Source organism: Bombus flavifrons, chromosome 11 (assembly GCF_040668555.2).
Source record: "Bombus flavifrons isolate JBK064 chromosome 11, iyBomFlav1_principal, whole genome shotgun sequence".
Classification (NCBI taxonomy): Eukaryota; Metazoa; Arthropoda; class Insecta; order Hymenoptera; family Apidae; genus Bombus; species Bombus flavifrons.
The window spans coordinates 5,826,807-5,852,656 of NC_138452.1; the positions used below are offsets into that span (position 1 = coordinate 5,826,807).

General features: G+C 37.5%; 2 protein-coding genes across 2 annotated transcripts in view; one reads left to right on the forward strand and one right to left on the reverse strand.

Moving 5' to 3' along the window:
- The window catches only part of LOC138184906 (caspase), a 35,560-nt gene extending 13,514 nt beyond the window's left edge, over positions 1–22,046 (reverse strand). The window contains exons 1-3 of the mRNA XM_069123350.1: positions 21,897–22,046; positions 16,962–17,206; positions 2,012–2,187 (exon numbers count right to left, since the gene is read on the reverse strand). Of these exons, the coding sequence (XP_068979451.1) occupies positions 2,012–2,187; positions 16,962–17,206; positions 21,897–22,000 (525 nt within the window). The 5' untranslated portion in view covers positions 22,001–22,046. The remainder of the gene's footprint in view (positions 1–2,011; positions 2,188–16,961; positions 17,207–21,896) is intronic.
- The window catches only part of LOC138184902 (alkaline phosphatase), a 243,450-nt gene that overhangs the window by 134,580 nt on the left and 83,020 nt on the right, over positions 1–25,850 (forward strand). The window contains exon 3 of the mRNA XM_069123343.1: positions 23,278–23,452. Coding sequence (XP_068979444.1) covers positions 23,278–23,452 — 175 coding nt within the window. The remainder of the gene's footprint in view (positions 1–23,277; positions 23,453–25,850) is intronic.

Sequence of the window (25,850 nt, forward strand, 5' to 3'; positions counted from 1 at the left end):
AAACTATTTGAATATATGGCTTTCAGTTAAACGGAAAGCGCAAAAGGAAGTAGTTTCGACGACCGTATGAAAACTTATCGGAAAAAGAAAGGACGGAAGAATGGCGAAGATCGTAAAACAATAACGAAATGGAAGCACAATTTTCTCCTGAATAAACAAACTTCTTTCTTCGCGGTTATCGCTTTGTCCCTTTTGCATGGAAGTAGTAATAATTATTCAGCGCATTATGCGATTCTTTCGACAGAGTTCCATTATCTTGTGGGATATATAAGCTGTTTGCTTCGACTGGAAATGATAAAACGTTCCAAACAATGGCCAAACAATGTCCTTACAAAAATATAATGCTTCGCTGTTGCTGATTTTCAATGGTCTCGGGCATAGTGTTTATCAAAAATGTATAACTATTCAAGAAAGAATAGAATTGTTTCCTGTACGTGGCCGTGGATAATTATCGTGTACCTTTGAAAGGAGATTTGCAAACAACAGGACGGAGAAATAAAAAAAAAAACTGTTAAAAATTATTATTTAAAAGTACTTGGAAGATTCAAAAAATTTTACGATCTCCCATAAAACGGAATAATTTATTATTGCGTCTCGCTGGATTTGTCTTTACAAACGTTATCGTATCATGAATAGGAAATATGGTATTCCGTTTAAAAGAAATTTACGCGAATTTGAAACCTTCTTCGCTGCTCCACACACGAGAAGCTATATATTCTAATATATATTACATACGATATATTATACTTCTTTGACATGTTCACGTTTTTCCGAGATATGTGTTTCGCAGTTTCCAGTTAAAAGAGGCACTATGTATATAAGTGTTTTACGGAACCATGAAAGAGCTAGGAAACAACGTTTCCACGGTAATGCGCTTCGCGTTGCAAATCCTCAAAAGATCATCCCGAAGCAGATAAATGGAAAGAGAGCCAACCTGGATTACATCGCGAACGAAATCAAGATTTACGTTATCGTCGTGTGAAATATTTGCGTTATCCTATTGCCTCGTCGTCGCTTTATAGCTCGAGCTTTTCCCGTTTCCGTTTTGAAGATCAAATAATTTTTTAATAATTCCGCGATCGTATTGCAGGCATTCAGATACACACGAGAATCGTGCACGTCCTTTTTATTTATAAAGCTACCGTCGTATGTGCTGTTAGTTGCGCAGCCGCTTCAATTGCCAGCAAAATTACTCGGCACTGCTGCTGCAAAAAGTCCTAATGAACGAAGTATCATGAGAGTTGAAGAACCGAAACATTCATGCGAAGAATTTAGTTAGGTATACATGCAAACCATAAATACAAGTTTCTCGTTGCTTTTGCTACCATCTATCGTATTTACCTTCTGTAAATATTATGTCTCCGTGAATCTCAAACGAACGTCGAAACGCGAAAAATTGATATTTTTTATAGAAAGTTATTCGATTACTCGGATATTGCGAAAATTCATATATATATATATGTGTGTGTGTGTGTGTGTGTTTTCGTGTTATTACAATTTCTACAATTTACTTAGTCGTATTTTTCTAACGGCTAATAAATTCAGTATGGACTGTTGTTGAATTTTCTTCTATAATAATAACATCTCTTTTACGACGTGGTGCGTATAATTTAAATATCGATTACCCAGCGACTGGATATTTGTTAAGGTCTAAATTTCATGCTCGTCATGGGACTTCTCGCAAACAGCAAATAGTTTTCACGGATAAATATTGAATCGTGTGCGGTTCAGGATATCTATTAGCAATAAGCGAAGCACGTTCATTAGCAAGGTTTAAATTGAATATTTGTCATTGACAGAATGCCGATACTACGTTCTAAACGCTTAATCAAATAATCGTGTATCATTATAGAACTGTAACGTATCATTGTTTTGCACGTGTGTCAGCTTATGCAAAACGGATAAAAGATCACCAATATAGTACATCGATATTAATAGATATTCGATCTAAAGCTCATTAACGACAACATACGATCACGTTGAAAGCTACAATTGATAAAAGACAGCTGACCTGAATGAAAAATAATTTCGGTTTGCCCACTAAGCTGGGGCATCGATGGCCAAGGAAAGGGGTCCAAAGCATTTCCACTGGATACACATTGTCGGCTGCATACAGGACACCCGATTCTCCGTGCGACATAGCAGCTACGACCAGACAGTCGGCATCCGTGTGGTCTTCCGCAGCAGCTTTAATGAAAGGATTAATTAATTCGGTGGTGCCTGTGATAACGGCCTCGGACTGTTTGCCGGAGTAGCTGATACAGGGAACAATATTGGGAAAGCGAAGCTCAATGCGACATTTCGATGTTCACTCTCGAAAATCACGTAGTCTTTGGCAAGCTTACTATTTCTATGGATTTAGATTATCCTACGTCTTGATACTATCGCGATACGTGTATCAGATTCGCTGACGATTACTGTCATAGACATAGCGGGCAAGTAAGCTCTACAGGTGTTTGGAACTTGGAGACGTTCGAGGTATTAAGGTAACCGTGGTTGTCGGATGTTGTTTAAGGCTTAAGCTTGCTCGTTTTTCATCGATTCAAATCAGCATAGTCGATAACGTGCAAGACTTTTCATTTTGGGATTCAGTGTAAGTTGTTTCCTTTAATAGAACAAAATTATACTTTTCCATTACAGTTAGTTATTTCCACATTCGTACATGTTGACTTAAACTATTCTACTGGCTTATTCGTATCGTTTGATATTATCTTGTTCAAGTACATCAATTAATAATATTACTACGGGCCGTGGTATGGTATCTATGATTAAAACTACAGAAATAAAAGTCCTCGTGTTAAATTTGGAAACCGCACGGAACAAGTGTGCGTCGCGTTATAGATTGGAGCGGTGTGCGAGTTTCCGCACTAGATTTAATAAAAGGATTAATTAATTCAGTGTGGTCCACAATAGCGATGACCGAGCTGTTTACCGTAATGGTTCATACGCAAGCAAATCAAGAGGTTAACGACGACACGTATTGTTCGTTTAACCTCTCACCCTTTCCGATTTGACTGTTGTGTTACCATAGCAAACACCGTCAGACTTGAAAATCACTTTTGCAAACAATTCGAACGCGTTCATCGAATCGTTCACCAAACGAACTTTCCAAACCTTTCGATTTGCTCTTTGAATTTCAAAGCAATTCAACTCAAGCCATTTTCGAGTCATTTCTTCCTTTACGTTTCTCTTGATTATTTCAGATTGGTATTTCTTCTTCTTTGGTTTCAAGTAAAATATGTGCGATCTTTGTAATTCGATTTTCTCAGAACCATGCGTTACAAGAATTACATTTTTGCTTCTTTTTTGTAATCGATAGCCATTTCGGATATGAAATTTACGAACATACGAAGTGGTAACTTAAACAGTTTAACCATTTAACGAGCCGATTCTTTTCTTTTTCTCTTTACATTTTCAATTCTATGGCGTACAAACGTTTCATTCTGTTTAACGATGTAACAATTAGTCCGAATCATCGAGTAAAACTAAGCGGATTTCATTTTTCTTCCCGAGCAATACTGCTCTCCTCTTTGTGAATTAACTTTATCGACTCTTCGCGAACTTTTTAGCTCTTTATATAGCGATGCAATGAATGTTACGTATGATTCGTTGCAAGATTCTACAATATTGCAGAAATGTACCTTCTTATACGTATTAATTTTATTACGTATTATTTTTAATATCTACTGTATTATTGTGCTTTCACTAAAACTTTATTATCGATGTATTCTATTATTGTTAAATCCGTAAATCATCTTAGAATCAAGTAATCTACTTAAATCCGATGTACTCGAACCAATTTGAATTCTTTTTCTCTCGTAGTAACGTAAAATACCGATACTGTTAGATAATAATTAAATTACTTAACAATTAAATTAATTATATCTAACGAGATCAATTATCAACGTCACATGGCTCACTCACTAAATCTTTACGAGTAAAAGTACTTTGTCTCGAATTGTAATATATAACTTTTCATTTTATATTTCATAGCCTATATTTTCTTCTAAATATATAAACATCCGCAGTCAAATTGTATCTATGCAAACTTTTGTTCTGCCTGCAAAACTTATTTATAAGGATTATAAATATCGTACTTGTATATTCACCTCCATGAATATTCCTCGCAACTCTCGCACGCGAAACCTACTTTTTAATTTTGCTAGTATATACCGCGTGATAACGTGACTCTGAAATACACATAAAAGCCTGCAAAACTATTCAGGTAATTAACTTTTTAGCCGAGATTTAGAAAGAGATGGTTGAAATGAATTTTAGATAATACGGGATTAAAATATAATGGGAAGAAAAGACGAAAGTGCAATCGTGCCACATTTTACTACTATCTACTTTAAATACGTCTAAAAAATATTATCCAAAAATATTTGCATCCCATTCGAATTTTATCCGTTAATTACTTTAATAGCTAATCACGTTATATTTCTCTTACCAGTTTTTGTAATTTTTCATCGTTATAGAGACCAAAGTGTGTGAAATTACCGCCTTTTCTCCTTCTTTCGCGTGATGCGGTTAGAAAACTAATTTTCATCGTGGTCTCCGTGTATGATAATTCGTTTGTGTCTGGAAAACAGGCTTGAAACGACTAAAAGATGTAGCTGACACGTTTTAGCAATGTCCATCAGGACTACGGGCAAGCAAGAAAAGTTCCAGAGAAGTTGAAACGTTCTTTCGCACAATACTGTTCCCTTTCCTCGGTACAGTTGTTTGGAATGCTACCGTTGGAAAAGGTACTTCGCGAACTGAGGACAAACGTATAAACACGTCCTCCACTCGTTTCCTGTATACAATTTACCGCTACTTGCAGCGCCAAAATGTTTGCCGTGGGAAATTGTGAAATACCATAGGCGTCAAGCGATATTGTCGTACGTATTAACTCTTTACAATATTATATTCTTACATACATTTTTCGTGTGTTTAGATTTATTAAGAACGTAGTCTTTGAGGAAAATGTTTAATTCTATCCTTACACGTTTTATATCTTCTTAAACGAGTTTTCAAGTTTTTAAACCTTCACGTTATTCAATTCTCAAATTTTCATTCAAATTTCCAAACGCTCGAATTGGCGAGTTCGAAGTCTCATATTTCCGATATATCATATTTTTGAAAAGCGGCTGAGCGTACCGAAAACAAGAACAAAATAATTCCATTACGAAATGGCTCGCGAAGTTAGCAATTTTCTCGGCTGCCTGCCAGGTTAAACAAATAAGCGCCGGGAGCGGAGAAGAATTAGCGCGGGGAGGCGGAGAAAAATCTCCGTATAATTCATTCTCGAACAGCAGCGGGGCGATTTCACGCGCTATTTGCTTCGGTACGATCCTCCGGTCCGTGTATAAGCGCAGAGGACGTAGCAGCCGGTGAACCGTTCGCGTTCGAAAGAACTTGCTTTCGACGATTATACGCGTCATTGTAACCGAAGTTTGCTCGTTACTTCGTCGCTTGCTCCGTCACGATCCATCCAGACACGTTAATTAATTCGAACGAATTAGTTCAGTCCGAATTAATTATGGAATCGGACGCGGTCGCTCGTCAAAGTATTCCACGAGGAAACCAACTAGAACGATCTTGAGTAGACAAAAGGATGCGCAAACGTACGAAATAGGATGTGCTTCGAGGTAATTGGTTCGCAGCGAGGGTAAACGCGAGACTGTTCCTCCCTACCGCATCTAATAACCCGATACCAGAGCTCTCTTACTAACAATATCCGCTAGCAACATCCACTTCCGCTAGGAGGAAACCGGTATGCCCTTTCCACTGATCAATACGCCGTACTATGCTACAAATTCAGAAGTTTATTACCGGTGTCAGTTGATGCTTTCTCGGCGAATGCAAATCTAGTACTCTGTTGGAGGCGTGAACGGATATGTATGTGCATGCGGGCTTATTTATAGAGGGCGTTGCGTGATTTGTAGGAATGGCTTATGATCGATACGTGTCCAATGGAACGGAATAGGAACGTATACTTGGTCTCACCGGCATCGAAACGTGTTCTTCGTCTATTAAAAACCAAGAAGTTGTGCAAATATACGTAAAGTAATTTACATATTGCTTTGTCGAAATACGAAATGTATATTCAAATAATTGATATTTTATAGAAAGCTATTGCACAAATCGGATGCATACAAAAAAGATTTAGATAATTTGAAAAGTGTGTATGTGTGTTTATCGTACTAAAAATAAAATTGACGGATATCGGTGAAAGGAGAAATATTAAACAAACCACGGAATTTCTCAATTCAGGAGTTAGTACGATATTTGAACGTGTCTCTTTGAGACAACCGGTATAGCTGTGGTCATTCGCGGATGCATACATTTCAGCAAGCTTGACGTTAAAGGCAACCGCTGAAACAGGGCTCTTGGTACGAGCAAACGAGCCACTCTTCAGACAGAGAACGGGATATAGGGTGACAGGAGCACACCATGCCGAAGAGGAGCGTCAGTTATAGGAAAAGGAATGCAAATAATTATCCGGCCGGTGCCGGTCACGTTTTTCCACGTGCACAGTTTACGTAATTTCTCGCTGTCCGTTCCGATAAACGTTCAAACGTGATGGGGGTTACATGGTTCCTGTGAAATTCCTGTAATTATATTGCCACCAACGAGGATCATTAATAGCTCGTTTCGTGTACGCTTTCCGTTCGCGTGCTGTTTGCTATTTTTCGTTATCAACTCGATCAAATGGGAAACGAGGCTCTCTTGGCGCGGAATTATTACGTTGTTTTACTCGTCGTTTCGCTTGAGAACGATACATATGTATTTCCACGTTTCATTGTAAAGTGATACGTTAAAAAGAAGAGGACGATACGAAACATTTTTTATGGTATATATGACGTTGTGCCGAGTAAAATGGTCGAGTGTTGAGTTTGATAAATTTCTTGCAGCTTGCGAATGTATGAATTCGCAGTACTTTCTACGAACGAATATCTCGAATGAGTATTTCAAACGAGGATCAAACGGATACTTGGTGGATTTTAGAAATGAATTTCGAAATCACACTCGAATCAAAATACCAACACATTTGAGTTTAAGTAAAGTCAGACATTGGAATCAAACAATGGAATGTGCAAAGGAATTCGATCGAGTTTGAGAGTCAGAGAATCAAAGGATGGGAAAGCTTCGTGGAATGGTATAGCGAGTTCATCTAATCGTGAATTTGAACAGTTAGGGAATTCAGGTGCATATAGATATACTATTTAGTAGACTATATGGAAGTTAAAAAGTTTAGTGAAATGCAAGTGCTGGTTTCCAACGTGTTTAAAGCGAAAGCGCGTAGAATCAAACAGTTGAAATTTACAAAGTAACAGAAGACCAATTTCGCGAACTTCTTAAACATAAAGCAGGTGAAAAACACGGAACAGTCATACTATTGATTCTTTCAGCTAAAAATTTAATCCAAACTAAAGCACAAGAAATTTCATATGTTTGTATAGAAGAGTCTTCACTAAAGTGAATAAAATGGAATTAAAATTTAAAAGGATACATAGAGTACGAATATTATAACAAAAAGAAAGAATAAACTGATTTCATTGCAATACGTAAAGGATTTCGTTTGAGTTTCTCGCGTATTCGTTGAACCGATTTCACCTAACAATTCCACTATTCTTGCAGCAGGAAATTGAAACATTTATCACACTTCACATCCACAGTCACGCCTTAAATCGAACTCTTTCATTGGAAAAATTCTACGTTTACGTAACTCACGATTGAGTGAAAATTATAAGTTGTGTCGAACATACAATTACACAATCGTTTCAAAGGAAAGAAGCGAATGATCTTTTGGTATCTAGCGAAAAACGAGAACTTCGGCAACTGAAAAATTCTAGCGGCGGGTCTTTCCGCATCTTTGAATGAGAACCCAGCACGCGAGATAGGCATCGAACGGATGCGCACCCGATGCTTCATTTTCAGTCGTCTGGAAATCGTCTGAACGCATGGCAAGCGTTTGAATTGAAAAAAAAAAAAAAAAAAAACGGAAACGATATGTCGAATCGTACAACCTCGATGGACGTAAATGATTAAATTTTTCAACGTCTTCCGTGATCTGATCAACGTGTGCCCAAACACACTCTAATACTAACTTAATATTTCGACCATGAATTCTGCACATAAAAACAATAAAAATGGCTCGTAAATATATACTCTGTTTGATCTTGTTTTCGAGTCACGTATAGCGAGTTTTTTATTTAAGAAACTGCATCTGCATATCTTCATCAGAGATGTTCAAAGTGAACAAAATTCTTTGCTCGCGAATACAAGACTGGATACGTTTTATCACTGACTGTCCTACTCTCTCCATTTCTCCAGGTATTATTCGGATTTTCTTTTGTTTGTAGATAAATAGGTAAAAGAAATTAATTCAAGTACTTCCATTTTCCCATAGTATTATTGCAACATAAAATTCCGTTTATATGAAGTTTTTATCGTCGTCCTTTGCAGAATCCACTGTCGAAGCGATTTCTCGATGCTGCACCCCGAATACACGTCGAAACTTCTCTTTTGCTACTTCCGATAATCTCGTGAAGGACAACTTCGAAGAGATACTTGAAAAGTGCTTTCCAATTTTTTCGTTTCTACTTGCAGAGTAAAGTTTATCCGAGCTTGGACAGTAAAAATTATGCCCGATCGTCGGAAATTGTGGCATGACCGCCGTGTTAGATCCACAAGAGAAGAATGAAACTGCAGAGAAGCTACGTTTCTCGTGCGCTTTGGTAGCTCGATAACTATCTTCAAAGCCAACGAATAAGACTGAACGGATTTGTCTCTAATTTTGAATTAATTACTCTATTTCCTTTCCCTTCACATTTAGATAGAAATACGTTCCTTTGCCTATGATATTTGACATTATTTGGTCCTTTTGATCGTCTTACACCGGTAAAGCATGACTTATCAATTATAATTGTAGAGGCTCAGCATCGATATGTAATTATGTACGTTCATGAAACTTTCAACAATTACGGTAATGGTTAAACAAACCAACGTGTGTTAGTGTTTGAGTAACACACATCGATGTACCCATTCAATTGTCTCATTGTTTCTTCATCAATATTATTCAAATCGTTAAAATTTGCGGTTTCAAATTATAACCGTCAGAAGAGAAAATTGTAATTGTTCACTGCATTATTTAGTACATTGTTCTATAGTTCGTTTGGTTTATGTTACGTATTATCATCGGTACATTAATTATTCGATTATCGGTGTTTCTAGCTAATACGATTATCAAGCGGTGATAACTGCTCGTGTTTGTGAGATATAACATTGACTGATAATAATAGAAATATTCCGAAATCGAAGGCTTAATATATCGTTGAGAGATATTGAAAGAGAGAGAAAGAGAGAGAGAGAGTAGTATTCTCTTTTCAATTCAAACTTCATTCAAATTATTATTATTGAAAGCATTAGAATACTATTTTTCTAATGATGTTTATCGTTGCTTCTTAAATTATTTATAAAAATGATCGTACGTAATATAAACAACTATTACAAATGGAGTCTCAGCTAGTAGTATCGTTTTGTCATAAGCAACTTTAAGCCAAATTTCCATTAGGTTATTTTAATTCTTATTTAATAAATCTTTATTTCGTAAACTATAAGTGCAAACTAAAACGGAATACTTTGAAACTAAATCGAAACTGTCCTGGTTTACCTATAACTCAATCAAAAATCAAAGCAGAACCGATACATCATAACCCTTACTTCGCTAACAGCGTTTGATACTAACCATCCATAACTTGAAGTATCAGATTTCCTACACCTCTGTTAAACATCCATTGGCACGTGGCCAATATGGACAAGCCTTAACGCGTGCCGAGCTATGAAACAGCTAGTCGGCCGTGAACTGAATTATTAAATCGCGTCCGATATTGTTATGCGCGCTACGAGCAATTGCTTCGAACGTTTTCACCTCGTTCACAACGTCGATTCACGTGCGATTATCCTTAGCTTTTAAACTGTGTGATTTTAAACTGCGCATCCTGTATACTACGGAGGCGGCACGTCGATCACGAGGCTGTTCTAATCAGGTTCGAGGCGTAACTTTCTTCTTCTCTGTCGCGGATTAAAAACCACCCTGGGCAAATTTCAACGAGGATATTTAACTATTTACCAAGCCTGTTTTCACCCTTTCAGCCGGCGCTGTCCGACGAAGAGCGCCGGAACTGCTATTTGCTCAGCAAATAGAAGTCGCGTATACGCTTGTTTTTTGCTTCCGATATCGAATCCAAACGCGACGATACGAGCGCATCGCACCGACTAAACGGCTGAAAAAAGATGAAACTGTTTATTTATTCCGAGTTTTATTTACGAACGAGAGCAGATGAAAAGAAAAATAACAGATTCACTCGAGTATTCTTGTCGACTCGTTTTGAAGAAAGAAGAGATGACGAAATTATTAAATTCACGAATTGGTGCAATATCTTGAAATATTTTGTGCGTCTAAGATTTCTCCATTGCATTTTTGTTTTATTTCAAACTATCTTGCAGCTCCACCTTGACGTTAATGCTTTTGTTCACATTCCGTTTCTTCTTAATCTATTCCTTTGAAAGTAATGTTGTAACTACGTATTTTGTCAAATTTTAGAACACTTCACTGATATGAAACAAGAACATCTAGTAATATAAAAGTGGAAAATTAAATCGTCATTTGAGCGTATGTAGGTACATACACCTGCAATATAGGTATCTATTCATTGCGTTAAGCTCTAAATTTGTTTTTATTTGACTTTTGTACTAGTCGAACAAAACTCTGTTTGCGTGGCTTCAATGGGGGCAGAGTATACTTGAGAAAATTGGTGTTCTTAAAATATTCATGAAACTGTGAAGCATTTTACTGTTTGTTCATCCTTCCCTTCTCGTAGCTCTATTAGATTTCGATACACAAAGATCTATGTTTAATACTGAATTTTACAAAATGTACAATGTATATTTATCCTATCTCGAACCACTAGAATATGAGAACAGTGCCACAAATGGAAGCATTTGCCACTTAAACATTTTATTCACAGTTCGATCAACATTTTACAATAACTATCTATATTAACGGAACGTACCACGATCATAATGAGATACGGTCTACCGTGCGATACTCGCTTTATTATTGATATCTCCATCGTACAAACAGCCGATTGAGAAGCAAAAATTTCAACGTCGTCGAGTGGGTAGATGGGAAAAGTTTCTGAACTCTTCAGAGTCCAATCGAATTCACAGAATAGAAGCTGAGCTAACATGGCACAGTGCCAGAAATTGAAGCATTAAAAATAGCGACAGCAACTTTTATAAAATATATAATCGAGCAGCTTACGCAGCTACGCGTTCAAAACAGTTTCTCGCAACCCCGTTGCCGATCGTATCGTTGATACGTGCTACTGCTTCCGTACTACTGCACGATATATAAAAATTAAATCGGTATATCCGATTCGACCGAGTTAGCTCGTTATACGTAGATATTTCTGTCGACGTTCTGAAATATGTGTCTTATACTGTATCAAAAAATTTCCATTTTTAAAATCACGATCTCACGAAAAAAATTGAGATCCTGGATACCGCGTTCACATCGTTGATTTCCTGAACTCAATTGAAACGTGTTCCGCATATACGTACATTTTACACGCTGGTTACCTTTTGTACGCTCAATTGGGAAATTGTTTTACTGCTCAATTATGGAAAAAATGCAATAATTTCAAAACTGAGTAAAACGAGATCCTTTGTAGCTTTCAACAGTTATAATTCGCTAACATTTATATTCGCTTAAATTTAATCTAACGAAACAGTAAAATATAATATTCTACTCGATGTGCCAGTAATGTATTTTATTGTCATTAGGCAAAACACAATCAACATAGCAAATTGCAAGAAACAGCTCATCGCCCATTTGGAACTAACAGTGGACGTATTTGCGTAATGTTCTGATAATGTTCCGTTGGCGACGGTATTATCTGGCGACATCGTATGAATAGTGCAATGGCAATTTTTCATTCGCACAGTCGTGGCCAACGTGTGCGCGGTGGAATAAAACAGCGATCATTAAACCTGTTTAATTACACGCCGTTTACAAAACACCTGTCGACTGGCCAAAAAATTTCCCGATAACTGTAACGACACGGAATAATTGAAAGTCCCGTTCTGCCGGTTGAAATGGAACTTTTAGTCGCTGATGAAATCGTGCAAAAAAATGTCTGCGAACGGCAGCAACATTCATCGAGGGAGATCGCAATTTTTTTTTTTTTTTTTTTTTGGCTTGTCATCCAATACTTCTCTACATATTTCTATCATTTTTATATGTATTTCGAATTTATTACTTTCATTGTATGTTTCAGAAGTAAAAAATCAAATATTGACTCAAGCCATCGGCTTTTAATAATCCATGTAAATTTTACATGTGTTGGTAAATTAAGCTGAAATCAAGTAAAATCGAATAAAATCGAGAAACGAAGTACGTAACGTGATCCGCGTTTTCGAAACGCCCGTAACTCTAAATACAAATTTTTCGTTGCAAATATTTCCGTGTTTACAGGCTACGCTCATTTTTTATTAACCCCAGAATTTCAAACATGTAGAGTGCATAAAATATCTAGTAGAATTTAACTCTCGTCCTTCGCCTTCAAAATTGACAAAAAAGAAAAAGGAAATCGTACGAAAATGAACGACGTGGAAAGCAAGGCGGATAAGAGGAGAAAAAAGAAAAAAGAAAAATCTAGCTATAAACGGTACATGAAATACAGTCGGTGACAAAAGTAAGCAGACAGATAGTGTAAGTACTAGCACTTGTATTAGTCGTATACACACATTTACTATACGTCTAGTTCTAACTGAAGTTTCATTTACTATACGTCTTTATAGTACATAGATTGTTCAGTACATAACTGAAATTAATATTTACATTTTTCTGTAAACGAGACGTATTTAAACGAAATCTCATTCATACCTATTTCCACTGTCTGTCCAGTTACTTTTGTCTTCGACTGTCTCTTGACGCATCCCAGGCCGACGGAGTATGAAAAGTTTCCTCGCTTATTATAAAGTTCCGCGATCATCCGACTTTCTGCTCCACTACGCGCATACGCCCATATATTTTGCGTGATTGTCTCTACTAGTTATACCTTGGTGGAAACCGGTTACCTGGCTGGCAGAAGGAAGCTTAATGAGCTCGTTTCATTGTAAGATGTTTGTGCAACTTCTCGTAACGTTCATTCATCGACGTCATCATTATCCATGATGGGACAATCATGTTCAAGAGACGACAGACCCCGTTATCCTTCCTTCTTTTTCCTCGCCAAACTTTCGACAAAGACTTTCATGAGAATCATTGATAGACCACTGTCGCTATTTAATCCTTTTTATATAAAAATTTTTCGAACAAAAAAACGCGAAACCCTGTTCGAGGTTGATCAACAGTCTCTGTCAATTTATCCTCGATCGATTCAGGGTGGGTTTACTATCGGGATGAAAGGGAACGGTGGGTTGGTCGATGAATGAAGTTTGAATGCAGTTGTAGATTTTAGGAATGTTCATAGACCGTCCGCGTTCTTCTTTGTTTGCGTCACTAGCCTTTTTAATCTCGTGTAGTAAAAAAATGCACTTCAACCTAATCCATCGTAATTTATTTTCTTCTTTGGAGGAAAAATTTAAGAGAGAATAATCGCGATTGAGTCGATCCACAGGTTAAGTATTCTTCGGATATTTGCGAACGAGATAGCGATCTGTCGAGTAAACGCTGAAAATATTTTACAGCGGAGCATTAAATCTGTTTGAAAGTAAGAAATTCGGAAAATAATAAATAGATTTCATTTAAACTTACAGCTTTTCACTAACAGCAACTATGTACATATCGGAGAAACGTTTAGAGAATGCAAATTTTATTCGAAATTTGTGAGTTTCAATAGGAGGAAAAATTGAGGGCAGAGATACTTTTTATGCATCAAACATGCAAATGGGAATGTCTTGTAAGGGAGGTTTGAGGACTGGAAAACGACGAGAAAATCGCGTGTAAACACTCGAGTCTATTTCAGCATTCCCTTTGCGTGTGACACGAATTTTATCTGACATTTGTGCGTCATAAGGAGACAAAAATTTGAGATCTTTTATGTTAAAAATTCAGTTTAAGGAATAAAACTGATCTTAAATATCTTAGCTTTTCGCTATTTTATTATTACACCGATAAATATTTTCATCAATAATTTAAATATTACTCTATGCTCGCAAATATATTATTCGTGAAACCAAGTCAAACAAACATGGGAAAATGCTAGAATCATCGTTAAATGATCATCGTTAAATATTTAATTCATCATTTCCATTATTAACGCTATTGTTTTCCCATCACCGTTTCAACGATATTCCCGTTTATATTACGAAATTCCATCGACCCTACTTCCAGAGATTGATCCTACGATACAATTATGCGATACAAAAATGCGACAGAGAATTCAAAACACCTGACAAATTTTCATAGGCCAGTTATACATCAATATTTTTGCGACGAATAAATTTAATTCCATTTCCGAACAGCACTTCAATAACAAATTTTCACGATACGTTTTTTCACAATCATTTAACCAATTAACACGAATATTTCACTTAAAAAAAGGTATTTAAATATTTATCGAAGAAATAGGCTTGATTTTGAATTGTTCGTTAGTGGGACTCGCAACGTTGTCGATATCACTACAAACTTTCAGGTATCGTTAATGGTCTTAGCTACACGTAATCAAATATAACTTTATCGAAATCAGGTGCTACAGACCTAATCACGGTTAAGTGATTAAAATGGCAAGAAATTGAGTGCATGAATCATCTTCCGTTATAGGTTACTGTACTCTTTTCAAGAATTTTTATCATGTCGAATATTTTATCCTTCTTGGGAAGATTACAAGCATTATTTGAACATCGCGTTCTCATTGATCATTCAGACAACAGCTTCTACAATAGTACATGGAGTCTCGTACAATTCATAAATATTGTCTTTCTTTTTTAAATCATATCGTTCTATATACATTTAATATTATATATTATACCTGCTTAGAGTAAAGAAAATATTTAGTAGACGATTTATCGTTTTCCCATCGACCCAACGAAAGGAGCGATACAGATATCATAAAACGCGGACTGCAACCAAGCCGTTCATTGAAATTCATCGTTCGGATAATCCTACCATGGAAAGGCGTTTTAAATGAAACCCTTCAGAACGTTTGTTGCGATCTATGGATGATTCAGGAGCGCACGATTTACGAGCTTCACGCTTGCCCGACAATGTAAGAACATCTTTGTTCGACGTCGACAAAAGCGTTTGATAAATGTATGTCGAACACGGTGGTGACGCCTATTGTGTCAATATTTGAATGGATCAACGATAAATAGAAGAAAGAGGAAAGGAAAAGAATGAATCGAACGAGAACGGTTCCTGGTGACTTTTCATGGACAGTTACGCTTCCGCTTTTATCCTCTTTTCAAACGGTTTACCGACGATTTGTTGAGCAAAGGTTCCAACGTTCGCCAAGCCACGCGAATTTTATGGCCACGTTACGGCTCCCCGCACGCTAAGCGAATTTAGGAACATCGGTTTGCCGAGTTCGCGACGAATATGTTTCGAATGTGCTCACTGGAAAACAGTGTTCCACGCCTGTGTCACGGCCCCTGTTTAAATCTGCTGAGGATTTCGTATAAATTCACACGGCGTGTGCCGCTACATGGAATTTGAAGATCACAATGAAATTGAAGAATACAATGGAATTTGAAATTGAATTGTTCCGTGAATTATACATGTAGTATTCCCCATAAAGAATCTTTCCTTAAATTAGTCTTAGCCTCATGAGTAAAAAATATTATACGTATTTGTTATTTATGTTCACCAAGATAGTCAATAAATTATTGTTCAAATATAGCCTTCATACGAAATAAGTAGTGAATCAATAATATTCGTTCCATTTGAAAAAAGACACTAATATTAAAATTACCGATAGATAACAATTTGAAAAAGATAACGATTTAATCAGACGATACTCGTACGAATATTCTTTTTGTATTTTTAATAAATAATTCGAGAGGAAATGCATATATATAATACTATTGTATACGTTTAAACTTTAAATGTTTTATACGCGTGTATAATCAGTCAGCAGGACACATTTATAATTACACGTAATCGAACGGTTGAAACCGATGATTCTTTTCGTTTGAGGTAATTCAGCGGGTTTGAAAACATTTCGATTTAGAAGGCAATCGCAGCAGAATCAGGTTTTCAGTCGAAACGGACTATGGCGGACTACATCAAAGTGACGTTACCCAAATAATGGATACGCGATTCGTTACCCAGTCACGGTCAAAATGAATTATTTCACGTATTATCCGTCTCCGCTTGCCATCACGGATTGCACGCTGTTTAACGAGCAGCGCAGAAAAATGATTAAAACCTGTCCCCGGCTACGAATAAAACGTGGTTTGCGCCCCAAATCGCGTTATCCCCAGCACGCTCACATCGCAGTCTGCTACTTCGAATAAAAAATTTCAAAGCGGAAACGATCCACCGAAATTTATCGTAATTTCGCGAATGATTTTCATGCAATTTCACGCGGCAGCATCGAGGGACCAATTGCAAATTGCTGGACCGGTTTTATTTTTGTTTTCAATTCTGTCACGCGTTCGTTGTTTCAATGAGCAGAGGAAATTTGCAAGTTTATTGTTTCAAGACAAAATTATTTTCGTGTCTTATCGAATGGATCGCGTCAGATTTTGTACGTAATGTCGTTATTCTAACGGAAATAATTTATAAAATGATTGAAATCGTAATAAATCATTTTCAAATATTGATTCAAGATAAATTAATGATCTATGTGGAATTTCATTTATAACGCCGTTCGCTCATTTTTCATCACTTCAAAATGACTTACGGTGTCAAGCAAAGAACCAGTTCAAAGAAGCTTCTTTCAAGACTTTGGAAAATGTGTGCTTACCGTTTTGCACCGTCGACAATATCGTTTTAACATTCGAGTCGTCGTAAACTCGAACGTCAAAGCCAAGGTACTTTAATGTTTGCTCCAGTTCCTGCGAATCTTTTTCCCCACCAACTCGTTTATCCAGTTTCTTGAAATTGACGTGACTGAAGATTAACGCGATACCTCTTCGTTTGTGATTCATGTTATATACTTCCGAATGTGGGTCCAGATTAATTGTGCAACTCGGTCTGACAGACTCAACCCTAAAAAAAAGAAAAAGAAAAACAATATATGTAAATTAAAGAATTACTATTTTTCTTAATTTCGTAACGAATGAGCAAATACGTGGACGCAAATGTACTCCAAGAAGAACATAGTTCAAATATACATAGAAAATTGCAGAAAATTTTAATGAAAAAATTGACAAAATAGTATCGCGAACTAACCTCCCATAGCTTATTTTCAACATATCGAAATCATATCGTTTGGGAGTTATCCTATTTCTCTACGAACCCTGTTTCAAACTTCCTCCCAACGGATATACACATTCAATATCCCAGAGGCAGTTTACGCAATTCGTATTCCGCGTGGAAACAATTTATTCGTTCGATTATGGCGTCGACACGGCGGCGTTACGCGAGCGAACGGTATTTAATTAGGAGATTCATATTCCAATGTAAATTCGATGCCGTAATTCGTTCTTTCCACTCAATTCTAGTCCGTCTAATATAGGACCTGTTAAGCGGCGAATTACACAGCTCGAAAACCCTTCTCATTCTGTTTTACGATCGTTGTACATGTTCGCACCCGGGCTCGCGGATTCGCAATAACTAGCGCGCGTATATTTTTGCCCGTCGAAAAATTTCTCTGTTTCCGAATTTTGTCGATCGATACGGCGCGATGGTAGGAAGCCGGTAAAAAAAAAGAAAAAAAAAAACAGAAAAGAGAAGGAAAAAGAAGAAAAAAGAATGAAACCGAAACGCCGCAACGAAGCGCGTATCCGCAATTTCGGTGTCGACGTTGCACGTTGACGGTTTTTATGCTGCTCGTAAAATTTTGGACCTGGAGAAGAGAGTTGGCGAGCTCGTTTGCCAGGACAACGGTCCACAGACGCGCGACAAATAACGTCTCTAGGAGGCGAAGGTCGACGCTAAGCACAATTCTGCAAGAAACTTTTCGACGTTTATGCGGCCGTGAATCCAACGAATAAACATTGTCTCGGTGTTTGTGTATCGCAGTTTATCTCTAAATAAAATATAAGTTTCTTCCCGAATGGTATTTAATAGTATCATCTAAATTAGTACATTTGCTCGATAGTAGCAATACATTGATTTATCCAATAGAAATTTCGACTGCAATGGACTTTGGAATCTTTCAACTCTGCACTTCTCCAACACAATACTTCCAACGTTCTACCTATACTTGCGCCAACTTTCCAAAATCCAACGCAACCAATCGAGAACTGTACAAGCTCGAGTTCTCCGTAAACGTTTAGGAAACAGCTGTGGGAGTACACTTATAGAGATCTAAACGAAAGCATCGGAACTTGTATTTCTTGGGCACCGTGGCAACTTCCGGCGCGCGAATTCGGAAGGTTTGCCTCTGCTGGAAAGGCGCGAAAGCGTATAATCTGTCGCGAGAGCCTCGCCCTCGTTCCAAAGTGTATTAGGCTGTTTCGTACTTTCCGCTCACGTACGAAAGGTGCACGCTACGAACGGAAAATCTTGCTCGCTGGTGGAGAGAGCGTCTGCAATCTACGTTCGCAGAGAAGTGCACATGAGCGTGCACGAGTCCGCCGTATCATCCGACGGTCGATTTAATTTTAACTTAGATCGCAATCCCAGGCTAAAGAACTTCCAAGTAATGGCTCGACCGTTTTATCGTACAACTATGCTGTCCTCCCACCTCCTTGTAAACGTGTGTACGTGGCTGATCGAACCAGTCGCGTGTTCGGTGGAGTTAGTAAGCGCGATTACCACCATTTTCACACGATGAACACCAAGTAACATGTCGTGATACTACGAAGAATCGGATATAGAGATCGGTATTGTCGGGGAATCGAGTGAGACTTTTTCGATTTCTTGATTATTATTTAATTATTTAAAAGACGAAACGCTGGTTTGATAATGGTACTTTGCTATTCGAGCTTGCTTTATGATTGCTTTAATCAATGATGAAAGAAAATTAAAAATTGGTATTTGCGTGTTTTGCTAAACAGAACTTTCTATGTTTGAAATAAAATAAACGTAGTGACGATAACAAATGTCGTGTAGGCGATTGAAATTGATTCTGCAATCGATACTCCCACGAGAGAATCGAGATCGAGCGCACCGCGCTATTTCTACAATGAACACTTTTCGTGAAAGCGATTGTATCGTTATTTTTTAATTGTCGTACTGCTAAATGGCGCGTTTTACAACTGCAGGTGACACGACGTTCCTAAACAGGTGGCAATTACTATCGCATTTACAATGCGCGTTCGTGTTGTAGTAGAAATGTACTCTCAGAGAGAAGTATGGTTGTTGTGTTTGGAACTTAGAACTCTATGAATGCGTGCGTCAAAGGCTATATACTTGGTTGAATTGCGTGCATCTATGTGCGAACGTCTGTGTAGGATTGAATCCTCTTACGGAAGAACAGCGTGTACTTGAAACGAAGTTCCAGTAGGCATAACCAACAATTCCAACGTGCTTTCAGAATTTAGAGACTTCTCTCTGTGAAGAAACAATAGTATAATTTTTATATATGCAGATATATTCTGCGTCTTGCGTATACTGTGTTTAGTACGTTGTTGTGAAATTCTGTCGAATTTTTTCAATTTTGTGTTAGAAATTATAATTACTCTGCCGCGTGTAGTGCTAAGAGACCAATTTTCCGACTATAAAAAATTCAGAGACATCTAATTTCCATATTTAACACATACATATACCGTATATCGTTCTCGATTTCTATCGATGTTATCGCGACACAATGTGCAAGTTGATATTACTAGTTTAGATTGGGATTACGTTTTATGTATTTACATGCATTTACATCTATTCTATTGCTTATGCCATGTTTACTATCTCTGGTACACGATCGTAGCAAAGGTACTGTTTACGTTTAGCTATAAACATTATTACGTCAGAGTCCATTCGTTACACCGTACTCAAATAAATTATACCTTTAGGTACTTAACATCGCTCTCGAAGCTCAGCTTGTGAACAAACAAATGCATAACATTATGCATCGCTGTTTAAACCTTCTACCTCTCTCATAACATCGAACAAAATCGAAGAGGAATGAAAATATTATTTTCTTCAGTTAAATAAACATTATTAAAAAGGAAATAAAAATCCATGCAATTTATTGACGATTTTACGCGTCGATTGTAACTGAATCGTTTCAAAACCGTAAAAACCACCTGCGCATCGCTCGAAACACGTAGCAAAGCGAACGAAAAAGAGAGGTGGCGGAACATGAAAAACAAAAGAACGAACGAAAGAGGGACACAAAACGTCAGCCAACGATGCTGGATAGGGCTTTTTAAACGGCTGGAGATAGCAGGTTGCCAGTTGAAAGACTCTTCCCTAGGTGAATGTAGAGACACGCTTTCATGGGCGCGCAGCCGGGCAAATTCGTGCACGCGGACGCGAATAACGGGGTCTTGCTTGACAAAGCCCGCTGCAAAGTGCTTACAAACTAGTCATAAATGCGCGCGGACCTACCGCCCATTACCAAACAAACGTTCATTGGGAAAGAGAAACGAGTTACCGGTATTATAGCAGTTCGTCGCGTTTCCTTTGAACTCGAAAACATTTTGTACCGACCACTAATCCCAACCCCTGTTCCCTCTGTCTCGACGTCGGGAATATAAATCCCCGAGCAACGATTATAACGATCCAGTCCAATTGAGGGAAGAAGACCGTCGGCTACGAAATTGCGGCTGGGAATGAGGGACTGTCAATTTTGTTTTTAGCGAGTTCGAATCTTTTCCTCCTCCTCCACGATTAATACGAAGATATGATAAACTGGTTAATGTAACTGGACGGTCATTTGGTTCGGAGATCTTATGTTTCTTTTCGCGAAGGACAGGGCGAGTCGCGAATTTTCTGCAAATTTTCCTTAAAATACGCATGTAAATTGGAAGAGGGTGAAGTTCGACGATTTAGAAAAGAGGCTGAGTGTTTTGTTTTACTATAACTGTTCTTATCATTTGCTATATTCTCGATGAGAAACGAAGTCGGGGGAAATTGTCGAAGAGAAAAATTCCGATAAGCTTTACCCCTCTATGGTGCGAATTTAATAATGTGGTTGTAAACTGTTACTGGTCTTTCCTTTCTTAGTGAAGGATTCGAAACATATACATATATATACATCTCTCGTTAGCTCAATACTCGAGAAGCGAAATTATACTCCGTTTAACTTCTCCAAATCATAGCCGCGCGGTAACACGGTCCTCCTTAATATTTCAGAGTGCAATAAGCAGACACCTCGCGCGACGTACAGCCATAAACTGGCACGTAAAATTAATTTCAGCATAGAAATGTTAATTCTCAGCCGGTAAATATGCATATATCATGTGCTGACCGTGCTCCCTGCACTTTCATACACGTTGGTAATATACAACCGTTCTAGATCACGCGAAGCGGTTCCTACGTTTATTGCGCCGTTGACGCTTCACACGTAGCCTAACGTAAGTCACGTTTATCAAAGATTTGATATCTGAACACGTATATGTTACTGTCTCCGTTGGCGTGTCCGCTCGAAGAAAAAATATACCGCTTTCTCGTATTTTCTGAAACCTCCGTATTTTCGAGGACACCTCCCCGCTGACAAATAAAATCGATCATTTTCGCTGAAGACCGACCGTTACGGTCCTAGTTCTTTGTTTTCTGTTCAATGTTGTCGTGTCATCAAAGAATATTCATTTAGGTATAAACCGATCTCTCAAGGAAATGTTAAAGCACTCACTTTGGTTTTGTAGACATCCGACTATCCACTTCGGAGTGTGAGTTTCCATTTTCTTCAAAAAACTTTTGACGTAGTAATTTGTTGCGCTCTCGTAATGATTCCATCGTGAATATTGCTATAGTTGTCGGTTATTATAAGGATATATTTATCCTTGAATAATGTTGCCGTTCGTAATCACTGTTACAGAAGACCAATAAGGAAGAGATGACGTCCAGTTTTATAGGTAGTTCCTTATCTTATCGAAGTACTGATATCGTATTCGTTATTGATATCGATCTCTATTACTGGATTCATTTGTGATTCGCAAAGCAAGAGAGGGAATCAAAGTACCGTATATTAACAGCGCTTTTCTAGCCTTTTGATCGCGTTATCAGAACCGGAAACTCGCACCTTTCCAGACATCTGGGTTATAACAGTGCCGTATTATTACTTAAATCGTACGGCGATCGACTGGTTCGTACAATTTTCGAATAATAAGAAAACTGTCGGATGTCAGCACTATTTTACTCAAGGTCGGCCTTCTACGGATAATACCATCAAGATTTATGTACACCAAGGTTCCGTTCTCTCTATTCCACTATGTGGTCTCTGACCTCCCAACTTCCCGCAACGTGGTCGCTAAAGAAAGGCCGATTATCATAACGCACAATGCGCTCGACGAACGTCCGAAATAATTTATGAGGCAACCCATGGAGAGCTCGTGTCGCGTCACTTGTGAAATGTTTGCTTTACTTTTGATAAGAGTAGCATTCCTTTTATCGTGATAGATGAAAAGACACAAATGGATTAGCAATGATCTTTTCTTTTTCGGAAGGATTTTTCGGTGAATACGAAATTATTTCTACTTCCTTGAATAATTCTCCATCCTTTTCTTTATTTCTAATTGCAGATATTTATACGTATGATGTTAAGGATCTTTAATATATTTTAATATCTAACTTTTATTATTTAATATTTAATATCTCTACTGATTCGATATCGAATAAAGAATCAATACAACATCGCACGAGATGTTGAGAGCATTGTTTGGTCGATGCTGTAGCCATCGTATGTATTACTATCGCTAATATATTTCTTATCGCTTCCATATTGATCGTGCTAGAGGTTACTGTGACTCATTGCTTCGAATACAATAGATCTAGAATATATATCGTTTTGAAATGTGACTCATATTAATAGAATTACACGACTGAAAGTATGTGATTCATTAATAAAAAATTGTGTCATTGTCATTTACAATTATATGTACGCGTTCGAGTGTTACCGAATCGAATGTTCTTCCTGGTTGCGAGTGTTTTACGGAGAATAATCTTCTTTCCCATAATATAGCGGATATTTAAAACTGATTTAAAACTGATCTACCATCACTGTTGGTTTTTAGACGTATAACATGGACGCCCAAGTCGGAGAATCGTCGGCATGCGCGACGGCATTACTCTGCGGAGTTAAAGCCAATTACGAGACTGTTGGCCTGGACTCCTCTGCACGCTTTGAGAACTGTTATTCCAGTTTTGATGCCCGTGTACCGTCCCTTATCAATTGGGCGCAGGAACAGGGTGAGTAAATACACGAACGTCAACAACTAATGCAAAGGATTATGTGCAATCGCATCCCATTCGCTCCGATCAATTGCAACTTAATTGGTAGCATCGTTTACCCTGACAATTGATGTTTTCTCAAATGTTTCCTTTTGTTTCTCTTGTTTTATGAAATCCTGCACTTTACCCGTTTAAAAATGTCAGACTTTATCATGAAATGAGAATCGCTATGAATAATAATTCCTATTTAAATTGTTCTTTGCGAAAAGTAAATATTTATATCCCTTTATCTTAAACAAATTATGTTTTATCTTAAACAAACGATGACATTTATCATTAAATCTAATTCGAACATGATTCACATCAACAGATGCCAATTGATACTTGTTTCAGTTACTATCAACAGATGCCAATTAATACTCGTTTCAGTTACTACTTACAATTCTCTTATCTGATAAACACGTTTGAGATTGATTGATTAACTATGTTCGATAAACGATAAAAGTCGTTTATAAGTTTATCTACAAATTTACAGCCAAGTTTAACGAAAGCCTTGAATAACCAAGAACACGATCAGAAACACTGTTTATATGACATACTTAGCATTAATTTGCATGGGCGAAGTTGCGTAATCAAACGACGCAATTCGGTTGATGAATTCTGGTTAAGATGTCCTGTTGAGTTATTACGCCGTCGATGAAGCAATGTCATAGACTTCACTTCATGTTGCCAACCTGTGATATTATTTCTGTGTGGCCATGGTCCGCGAAGCGAGGTACGGTCGGAAACAGAGCGAGAAAAGGCGAAAGAACAATGGTGAGCATCCAGCGGCATGATCGATGATTCTATGCGCGGAATTATGAAATGTTTGGACGCTTACCTGGACAGGAATGTACCTGAATATCCACGTGCTTCGAATCTTTTATATTTCTCTGAGCTGAAAAAATTGTTGCGTCCGGAATTCATAGAAATCAAAGGTTTAAGACTATCTACAAACACTTTGATGTTGTAATTATCGTTTATGATACGATTGCAAAATTCTTGCGTTATTTTACAATTGCAAAGTTTTCGCTTTTCCTATGCTTTCTGTAGTTGGTTCTACGCTAAACGTATAAAATTAAACAGTTAATATAAATCCGAGCAACGTTATCACGACAGTAGCGAGATCATAAGATTCGAGTGTTATTTTTTCACGTGCCATTCTGTGCCAAATATCCCCGGGACGAAAAGCGAATTTTCGAGCATAAATTCTGGCCATGTGCAATTCGGACCGCTCGTAGAATAGAGTTCAGGTAACAATGAAACGAGCTCGAATTTGAACGTTACAAGCACCGGCTGTTTTAAATGAAAAAAAAACCCGGAATGTTTCTACAATTCGTTGTATGAGTCTGAAATCACGAATAAAATACCAGGCACATTTATTAATGAAATAACGAACGCTCGATCGCAAGTATAGCGAGAATGTCTAGGTGAAAAATTCGAATATCGTATTTTTCCGAATTTCTTATGAATTAAAAGCCTCTGCGGGCAGAATATAATTTTTCTAAATGGCCAAACCGACGAAGATTGTTCTAATTTCGAGGCTGGACGAAATCGAACTTTTGTACGAATTCGAAGTCCCCATTTCCACGTTTTCGCCAAAATTCGCTCGGTTTTAGGTCGATGGTACAGAGTGCAGCCTTCGACTGCGATATCTATCGAAATCATCGGGTATCGGCGTAAGCTACGATGCCCATTGGATTGTCTGGTTATAACCTGGCCTCATTAGAATGGTATCGAGCAATTAACAGAATTTCTCTGGCGCGCATGCACTAATATTAAGAGGTGCTAGGGGATGTTACCGCGATCATCATATTGCGCCACGATCGAACCTCATTGTCACCGATATAGAACAGCTTTTTTATCCAAACATGATTTTCTAATTTACCTTCGTCAGATATTGTTGTTTAAATTTGTAATTTTATAGTACAATTGTGAAGAATATCTTTATTTTATATGGAGCAAATATCTACGGCTTTAATGAAAGTCTCGCTGATTCGTTAAAATTGGAAGATCGGTAGGTTTATTAGATGCATTTTGTACTTGCCGCATGCCAAGAATACACCTGGAACTGATCGATGATTTTAATTTCTAATAGGGACATGTTCGGTTTCATCATAGTCCTTTGACTAATCCTGTGGTGAATAGCAACTGCGTTGTCGACATGTTTTTAATATTGTAGTACTCTGTGGATCGATTCTCTCTTAGTTATATAATTTCAAACTTTCCTGCAGCATTCAAGCATTTTTCAAAACTAGGACGAAATGAAAGTAGGAGTCGTAGAAGCGTGCAAATTTCAATATTTATGACTTTGTTATGTTTCATGTGTCATACGTCATGTTTCATAAATATGATAAATCACGTAAATATATTTTAA